Raw genomic sequence first — 10,000 nt, 5'->3', positions numbered from 1 at the left:
AAAAAATTGTAACTTGGCACATGTCAAGTACTCTCCAGGGGAAATAAGTGACTTTTTTAATGATGTCATAGGTTGCTTCATTACCTCATAATTGCACATGTCGAACGCTTTATCTGATCAGTATGAAAAATTTTGACGGTCATCTGGGGATAAATTGTCGTGGGGAAAACAAATTAGATGACATCATCAGTCATGTGGTTTTGCATCAATTTTTTTTTTAAACATAAAAACCTTCGAAAGCTTTCTCTGAAATGGCTGAACAGATCGAGAGAAAACTTTACAGGTATGATCGCCTAACCATGAGGAACAAAAAGTTCTCCACCTATGACGTCGTAGGTCACATGGTTGGGCTGCTATGATTTTTTTTGAAGAATAAACCTTTAAAAACCTTCTTCATAACGGTTTGACAGATCGAGGGGAAACTTCACCCACATGTCCCTCAAGCCTTGGGAATACCATGGTGTTCACAAATAATTAATAGGTCACATGGTCTGGCAGCCATATTGGATTGAACAAAAATCTTTAAAAATGTTTTTCTCTTGAACCGCTTCATCGATCGACATGAAACGTCATAATTATAATCCAGTAGTTATGGGGAATATAGGTTTTTAATTTCAACCTGAATGAACGCATGGTCTGGCAGCCAGAATTATTTGATATTTTTAATCTGGGTTCAGGGATTTAAATCAAACTTGGTGCAAGTATGTATAATGATATAATGATGAGGGCTGAGGCATATCTGGCGATGTCGTGACGTCACAGAGTGCTCTTTTAGTTATTTTCTCTTCCCAGATCAAAGCATATATGAATTTCTTGCGTGTGCCACACTTGGCTGCTGGGGGAGCATCATTTGCTGAGAGTGCAGTTGTGTGCTGATACCCTTGTCGGTTAGCAGGAATTTGTAATTTGTTCAGGTGTCAGAAATATCTCACCTATTCTTCGTGAAGGACACGTAGAATATTTAACGTCCACCAAATAATGCTGGCACATGAGGACACCCTGTTTTAACGTCTATCCAATGGACGGCACACCCATTGATGCCTCCTCGCCCTGTTTGCAAAACATTTGACCGAAGGCTGGACAGCTCAGAGGCTCATGCGTGCAAAACATTTGACCGAAGGCTGGACAGCTCAGAGGCTCATGCGTGTATCTCGAAGCCACCATGCCAGCCACTGAGGCACTGTACCACCTGTGGAACTCTGCACAACACTAACATCACACCTCTTGTACAAGTAAAGAGCCACGAATGGTGTTCGTGGTGTCGCCCCCACGCTCCCCTGTGGTGTTGCTCCCATGCCCCTCTGTGGTGTTGCCCTAGGTCTGATACACACTAGCTTACTCCACAGGCAGATACTAACAGACGGAACAGCTGGCTTCACGTCCCCTGATGGAAGGATTGTGTAATCGATGCAACTCCCCGCAAGGTAACAGAATTCCAGTTTTCATCACGGGCCTGGAATCAAACCCGTTTGTCTTTTCAAAGGTTTGCTGCTGTTGAGTGTGTGTGTGTGTGTGTGTGTGTGTGTGTGTGTGTGTGTGTGTGTGTGTGTGTGTGTGTGTGTGTGTGTATTTTTATTTCCAAAAGTAATTTTGTTTTTGTCCTCTTGGACATTAAAAAAAAACAACCCCTGAATTGGATTAAAGTTGCCTTTTCCTCGGCCAGGAAGCCATGAAATTTTACCACATGAGTTGTTTGCATTCTATCAGCATGTTTTTGTGATATCTGAGAATTAAGTTTCAAAGCTCATTAGATGGTGACCTGCAAACACTATGAGAAGCTTACATTTGGAGTCAGATATGTCATCCAGGTGCAGACACGCAAGAGAGACAGACACGTAGAAATGATGGCGCGTCTTTCGGCTCCGTTCGAAGGGCGAATGGGTCACGGAGCATGTCGTGAACACCAGAGCATCATTGAAAAGGAACAGGCCCAGATCTTGGAAGTGCTCGTAAATCCTAGTAAAGCACATTGTGTAGTACAAGTTACCACAACCTGGATGGTTAAGGAAACTTGAGCTTTTTCATTTCATTGCTGGTTGACCAACACAAACAGTGCTTCAGCATGTGAAGACTTTATGGCTTTGGGATAAAAGTTCAACATATTGGGAAATGTGATGTTTATGAAAAACAAATTAACTTATATGAAACATATGAATGAAAATCTTACAAAATAACAGAAAAGCCTCCTCTAGTCTGAACCATAAACTTGGTTCTCTTTTCAGTACTTTTGTTGATTTTTGGTTATAATGGTCCAGGTGGAGAAGCTCCAAGCCTCATGTCCGTGTCCCCATTTGTTACTGCACGTGCTTGCTTGCTAAAGCAGAAAAACTCAAATGCAGCACCCCTATGTGCACTTTTTTCATGTCGAAATCATTCCCAACTTTGTAGGGGGCAGGCCGAGGAAACCGGCACAAGTCTTTCATGAACCAGCTGGCCAGGCCCCGGATTGGACAATAATTTGTAATTTGTTCATTGGATCCTCAACGAATGCGAGTAGACTGGACAGCCAGTTTAATGACCATCTGAGGGACGGCACACTTTTGTGATGCAAAACCCTGCCTGCGAAACACCGATCTAAGAGAGAGGGTCGGGGCTGGAATGGAACCCAGATTCCAGACAGTTCGAAGGGCAGTGCGTTAACTCGGCACCATCCCTTTCTTATGACCATTTACCGTTCTGGTGAATACAAACACTATAGTTTCGATTCGGGAATGATTGGTGTTACCATGTACGATTTAATAGGCAAAGCTCCTTTTATTTAGTTACACCTTCCTCCTGTAGAATATCCAGCAGTTAAATAAAGCATCTGCGCAGAAGAGGTTTTGAATTGGCTCCGGTTTTGAGTGTCTGTGGTTTGTGGATTGACAGAATGTTTTCTTTCTTTGAGCTAATAGGTCAGATATCAACTATCACGGAATGTAATATCCATATCGACCAGTTTGTGTGCGAAGTCTCTCCAGGGCTGCCATGCCCATTAAGTAAGTGATAGATTTTGCTTGTAACTTGCTTTTCCATATATATATATATATATATATATATATATATATATATATATATATATATATATATATATATATATATATATATATATATATATATATATATATATATATATATATATATATATATATATATATATATATATATATATATATATATTTTGCCTGACTCCCACCATGAATGTGCATCAAGAATGAAATATAAAAGAGAATGATGGAAGGTCTTTAAAAGAAAAAATAGAAGTGGTTTTTAAATCCTATATTTGTAATCCCTATAAAACCAGACCTAATGTGAGCTGTGATGTGTACGTCTGTTCTGCTGGACATAAAGCATCTGGTTTTTGTTAAGGAAAGAGACAGTGGTGTTGTGGTTAAAGGAAATGCCCACCTTGGATCATTGGCGTGGCGCCGCAGATTGGCCACGTCTTGCTGGCAGATAAAGAAACGATGTCTTTCTTGTAGTTTCTGTCACAACAACCATGACCATGGAGTGGGGATGAGAGCTGTTTTGATAATATACATATATGAGGCCCCACGAGGAGGAGTGATGTAAGCGACATTTTTTAATGATGTAATGATGATAGCCTCGGATGATAGGGTAAGGGTTAAAATAGTGCTATATGGCATTAACTCCAAAATGGCCGATGTGTTCCTTACATCACTCCTCGCGGTGCCTCATATATATATATATATATATATATATATATATATATATATATATATATATATATATATATATATATATATATATATATATATATATATATATATATATATATATATATATATATATATATATATATATATATTTACATATTTTAGAATCCGGTCTGATGAATGTGTCCACACATCCAGGTCATCAGACAGTTATTTCCTTAAATGCATGTTCAGATTTGCCCCATCCCCATGTCTAATGGGATCTTAAATGTGATGCGTTGAGAAGGGTAAAGGATAGATACCCTCTCTTATGGGAAGCTTTTTTTTCTATACGACAGACACGCTCACACACATTTCTTTCACGAGCTCTGAAGCCCGCCCTCATTTTTCCTCAGCAACATTCTTTTACGAGCTCTGAAGCCCGCCCTCATTTTTCCTCAGCAACATTCTTTCGCGAGCTCCGACGCCTGCCTTTATTGAGAGTGCACGGGTTGTCATGGTAACCATGCCCCAGTGGGGCGGGGTGAGCTTGGGGCGGACGGCACCCGGCCGAGACGGCCCGGGGATATAAAAACGAGCAAGAGAAAGCGTGAGGTACGTTCTGTGAGGAGAGACGTTCTGAGATATAAAAAGTGAGGAAAAAGAGAAAGAGATACGTTCTGAAGAGAAAGAGATGTGGAAGAGAAAATGCGTGAGGAGAGGAGAAGAGAAAATGCGTGAGGAGAGGAAAAGCGAAAGGAGTGGAATAAGCAAAGGGCGAGAGGAGCGACCAAGAAGCGGGTGTCTCACCAGCGCCGAAGAGACAATTCGCCCTTCCAGTGCTTCGGCAAGCGAGAATGTGGGTGTGAGCAGTGCCACCAACAAGTGAGGCACGGGTCGACCACCAATAACACCAGGGTCTAAACTCGCGACGGACAATCTCGGTGCCCTCCAGATGTCGACCGGCATTCAAGGCTGCCCCGCGAGAGGGTGCACGGCAAAGCTGGGTGCTGGCAACGGACGTGACACGCACACACGCATTTTCAGGACGTTTTCGCTTCACGGACTACCTTCTGTTGAGCAAGAAGATTCTCCCCCTCCCCTCTCCCTGAATGATCTGCTGGGTACCCTTGTCCTCGTTTAGCTGTAAGTTAAACCCTGATAAGCATCTGCTCTTTGTCTCTTTCCTGGCATTTTGATTGATTTTGCTTTGAAATTCATTCTTTATTTACCTCAGCAAATAAAAGGTTCTTTTTATTTATTTATTTATTTTATTATTAATAAAGTCTTTGTCGATTTCCAACCTGTCTGTGTTTGTCCTTTCCTTCTATTGGTCTCGCATTGTCCGAACCGAGATAGACTGGGAGGTAATTACCACAGATTTGACCAAAAAATTGTCGGCATGCACCGGCCATTAAAACGCTCGGCCGCCCTAATTAAAATCTAATCAGATAATATTGGTGCTTTGCCGAGGGTGCGCTCCCTGCTCAGGTAACCACGTGACCTCCAGTTAAACGGAATAATTAGACGGTGGACACTGGAATTTGTGGTTGACTGGGTGGCGTTCGTGGTTTTAAAACAACCCACCGTACCACAACGTTGATTGTGAGCGGTGGCCCCAGGTCCGGCTCTACCGAGGACGGCCGGGGATTGATCCCCCTGAGTGACAAGCTGGTGTCTCCGTACCCGTGGCCGCAACAATTGGTGTCAGGAGTGGGATATTTTTCGAACCCCTTGATCAATAAATTTGTGTCAGGTCGTGGACTTGTGGTGCGCTTGACGCACCTCGAAATTCAGAGCGGTTAGACAAAATTTTAGTTTAATTAATTGGGACTGACAATGGTGGACCAACACGGGCAGGTCCCGGTGGGCCATGTAGATGATGTAAATATGGATACCGGACTAACCCAGGACCCAGATGAAATCACAATGGAGGGTGAAGAGGAAGCAATGGGAGAGATGGAAAATAACCCCCACCCTCGGTCTCTGGAAAATGCGGCGCCGATCGCGCAGAACCCTGGGTTATCGCCACCAGTGCAGCCCGAGAATGACATGATGTTGATGAGGAAATTTATGGCACAAATGAAAATGTTGAGTGAAGAAAGCAACAGAAAAATGGACAGGATAATAGAAAAAAACCAGGGCACACACAAATATGATAATCCAAGAAAAAAGAATGGATGCGAGGTGCAGAAAAATGGACGAAGACAGCAGCGAAATGGACGTGATGGGCGATGAAATGAAAACGGATATGAATGAAACAATGGGCAGAGAAATGGCGGCAGTACGAGAGGAGGTAAGCGAGTGTGGGATCGGTGTCCAGGAAGAAGTGAGGGAGAGCGAGGCCAGACTGATGGGAGAGATTGGAAACATGACGGAGGAGGTAGGACTGAACATCGGACAGAATGAGTTGAAGGAACAAATGGAGACTAACACAGGGGGCGATAAAGGAGTTAAGAGCCGCCAAGAAGGAGACAACAAGAGAGATGACTGCAATTAAAAACGAATGTAAAATGGCACGCGAGAAACTAACGGAGAGAGTAGAGGAGGTGACTCAGACGATGGGAACAAAGGAACGGGAAATGGAAATAGAAACAACGAGGGTGACGTTAGAGGAGGAAATACAAGGGGCGCATCGGGAATTAACGATGGTTAAAGAGGAGGTGGATGAGGTAAAAATGAAGATGATTGAAATTAAAGTAAAACAGGTAGAAACAGGTGGTAGAGGAAAGGAAGAGATTGTTGAATGCATGGACGTGTTGTATTTACAGTGTGACAGTGCTCGAAGAACGGGATGAGGTGAGTATGACGAAGGTGAGTCGTGGCGAGACCGGGCACGTACATGATGTGATTGGGTGTGTGTCGGGCTTGGGGGGAATGAAGGACCCGGGGTTTCTTGGAGTGCCCAATGTGCCGGAGTATGTGCGGAGTGTATGTGACATAACATGGATGAGTGCACACGAAAGAGTGGGACACGGATAGACCCGGACGGGAGTTGTGGTTAGTGTAGTGGACCGGAGTGGCGAGCCTCCTGAGTGGGACAGAGTTATATTGGAAACCATGCCAGCCCCACGAGAGACGCTTACACGGCATGTCCAGGAGTGTGCGCGGTCCGTGCCTCGCAGACCGCCCAAGCACGGATGGTGGTGTGATGTGTTGATGGTTTCAGAGGGGCCGGCGTTGAAACGCTCCAGGACAGATAAATCACTGGAGCACGGACGGCGAAACAATGGATTTGGCTGCAAATTGTTTTCCACGGGGACCAGGTGTGCAATATGCACGGTACCGCCGGCATGAGCAATGGGCGTGGCAAGCACGGCTTGGCTTGGTTCCCCTTGGGAAAACCCCAATTCCCAGTGGCAAGAATTCAAACACAAATTGGCTTGCAACAGACATGTGACTGAGCACCTCTGTGGATGCAGAGGGCTCATTATCATAGGAGACGGTGACAGTAACCCCCATGTGTGGAGCGCAGTTGTGAAACAGCCCCACACATCCTGGGGCCCAGGAGCACTAGCCTTAGGGGGATGGCATTGTTCGGCTCACATGGGGGTGCCAGCGATGGTAGCCTCTATGTGGGTACCGAAGCAGCGACCATGAGGAAGGGCTAGGATAAATTTAGGGACCAAGAGCGACAATAGGGACTGTTTAGGTGGAGACATGAACATGTAGTGGGGACGTAGCTTAGCGATAGAGTTAAATAGGAGCGTGCGTAGTATAAGGGAAGACAAGGGTGCACGAGATAGTTAGGGGAAATGAGTTAGGTGATGCTGTGTCGGTGAGTGGAAATGTGTTTGTGTGTGATAGATTAATTATGAGTGTGAGGGCAGGGCAATGGCCGGTATGAGTGTGAGTAATAGAATGCATGGTGTGAAGGATGGAATGGGGGGAGTGGATCCCACCCAAGGAAACCCGGGGGTTAGTTTAAAGTGAGGTCGAGTGATTACGTAAATTTACACATGGATGTCGTTATGCGGTTTGTGCTGATTGTGGAAAGTTTTTAAAAACATTTTTTGTGCGTCGGGTGCAGGAGATAATGGACCGGCTGGCGGTGTGGCTCGTGTGTCATGTTCGGATGAAGCAGGCACCCTGGGGGCTCGTCGGCCAGGTGAGGCCGTAGGTCGGTCCAGGGAGCAATTAGTGTATTCGTGGACGCAGGTACCCGAGGAGAGGGGCTTGGCGTGCCAGAGTGTAGTGTTCAATGGGACCGGGTGCCCGAGCAGCGGGACCCGGGGTGCCAAAATGCCAAGGGGGCATCATGAGGGGGAGTGCCAGTGAGGGCATCCCCCATGTTAGGGTGAGGAGCAGGCAAGCTCGGAGGCAGCTCCAGTGTCCCGGGGGTGCTCATGGTGAGTATGCAGGTGGGCAGACCTGCTAGTGGAGCCACACTACCCAGCCACGAAATTGTGCGATGGCACAGAAAGAAAATTTGGTGGGCAAGGCCCAAAATTGTGAGCACCAACACGTCGGCGATGGGAATTTGGGTTTTGGAACCCCATCGTTTAACAAAGGCCTCTTGGCAGGGTATAACCCCAGGGAAAGTTTAAACGTGTAACAATATTAGCGTAGTTAGGATTGATGAAGACCCCTTCGCACCATCCACTGTCGGGATGATCGCCGGCTGCTGGACTTACCCTCCTGTCGGACTCGAGAACAAGACTTGTCGCGATGTAAGTGTAAGATTGCATGTAGTTCGGCTCTTCCTTTCCAAGGAACCTTGGGGGATTGGGTACAAATTTGGCAATGGGGATAGTGGGATATAGGAGACGAGACGTAGCGACGAATTGTAAAAAGAGGGGGGCTAGGGTAGTGTATATGTGAAAGACGGATGGGTGCGGACGAGGTGGGCCAACCTGGAGCTCTCCCGGCACTACCGCCACTGCGCCAGGTATGTGCACACCAGGGACCGGCTGACCATGTTGGTTGGACCTGGTGTTTGGCATTACCTGGATTTCCTTTTTTTTCTTTTCTTGCTGTTGCTGTTTGTTGTTTCGCTTTGTCTCGCCACTGCCCCAGGACCATCAAGGCTGTTCTGCATCAAGGCATCGCTCGCTTTGCTGGATCACCTGTTCTGCATCAAGGCATCACTCACCTCACTTCACTATTTGCTCCGTGACCTGTGTTCCACCCACACCTGTTCTGTGAACTGCTACTCGCTGCAGCCTCATGCCAGGTGACACCGTTCCAGTTATGATGGTGGTTTTGTTTGTTTTATTTTGTTGAACTGCATTTACTGCAGCAGCATGCCACCGCACTTGTCTTATGGACTGCCCCTTTGTTGCAGCCCCCCTTATACCAGCTTTCTACCAGCTTAATGCCAGCTCATTCCAGCTTTGTGCCAGCTCATTCCAGCTTCATACCCACTTCCTACCAGCTCATACCAGATTCCTTTCGGCTCATGCCAGTTTGCTTCACTTGTTTTGCCACGTATCACCTTGGCCATTAACTGCACGAACACATCTCTGTGGAGGAAGTGGCTGTACTAGTTGCTGCTTCTTGACCATTTTTGTTTAGAAGGCCACAACGTTTATGGCCTGTATGCCGGTCACTGGCCTGCCGGTTTATTTTGTTAGGTGTGCTGGTGAAGAGCATGATGGTGGCAAGAATCGGCAGGTGCCCCCCACCCCCCTCCACAATTTTTCTTCTGCATTCCTGCAGGACCTGGGTCAGAAATTGTATATAGTTGTGTAGTTGTGTCAATTACTAAAGCCCACTGGTTATGTGTTGTAGTTTCAAAAATTCCGGCAATTTCGGTGGAGCATAAGGTTGTCGTGTGAGTCAGTTAGGTAGTTCCCAATGCATCAGGTGGGACATATCTAGTTTAAATTGTTGCACAGACTGAAGGGTAGAGTTAAAACGTACTAGGTTGGGGGCAACTTCACCTGCATGTCACATGGTAGTGAAAATTGCAATGTTGTAATTTTTTTTTAAACCGATGTCGCCAGCTGTTGGACGACTCGGGACGAGTCTCGGATAGGGAAAGGGGTAGTGTTACGGATTTTAGAATCCATTCTGATGAATGCCTCCACACATCCAGGTCCTCAGACAGTTATTTCCTTAAACGCATGTTCAGATTAGCCCCATCCCCATGTCTAATGGGATCTTAAATGTGATACGTTGAGAAGGGTAAAGGATAGATCCCCTCTCTTATGGGAAGCTTTTTTTCTTTACGACAGACACGTTCACACACATTTCTTTCACGAGCGCTGAAGCCCGCCCTCATTTTACCTCAACAACATTCTTTCGCGAGCTCTGACGCCTGCCTTTTTGAGAGCGCACGGGTTGTCATGGTCATGGTAACCGTTCTCCAATGGGGTAGGGTGAGCTTGGGGCGGATGGCACCCCGCAGAGACGGCCGGGGATAT

The 10,000-nt window shown here is 46.1% G+C and overlaps 1 protein-coding gene across 5 annotated transcripts in view; it reads right to left on the bottom strand.

Annotated features, from left to right (window-relative positions):
* ECT2L (epithelial cell transforming 2 like) overlaps positions 1–10,000 on the bottom strand; it is an 81,699-nt gene that overhangs the window by 2,154 nt on the left and 69,545 nt on the right. For 3 of the 5 annotated variants that reach the window (XM_085860050.1, XM_085860051.1, XM_085860053.1), the window contains 2 exons: positions 3,388–3,464; positions 1,784–1,956 (listed from right to left, as the gene is read on the bottom strand). The exons of 1 other annotated variant lie outside the window; for it this stretch is intronic. In XM_085860050.1, coding sequence (XP_085716176.1) covers positions 1,784–1,956; positions 3,388–3,464 — 250 coding nt within the window. The remainder of the gene's footprint in view (positions 1–1,783; positions 1,957–3,387; positions 3,465–10,000) is intronic. One more of the 5 variants, XR_015052484.1, reaches the window with a different exon arrangement.

Source organism: Eptatretus burgeri, chromosome 16 (genome assembly GCF_056783735.1).
Source record: "Eptatretus burgeri isolate ZD-2024b chromosome 16, Ebu_testis_v1, whole genome shotgun sequence".
In the NCBI taxonomy this organism is placed as follows: Eukaryota; Metazoa; Chordata; class Myxini; order Myxiniformes; family Myxinidae; genus Eptatretus; species Eptatretus burgeri.
Note: the sequence above shows the minus strand (reverse complement) of the source record. Positions and strands in the feature narration are given on the sequence as shown.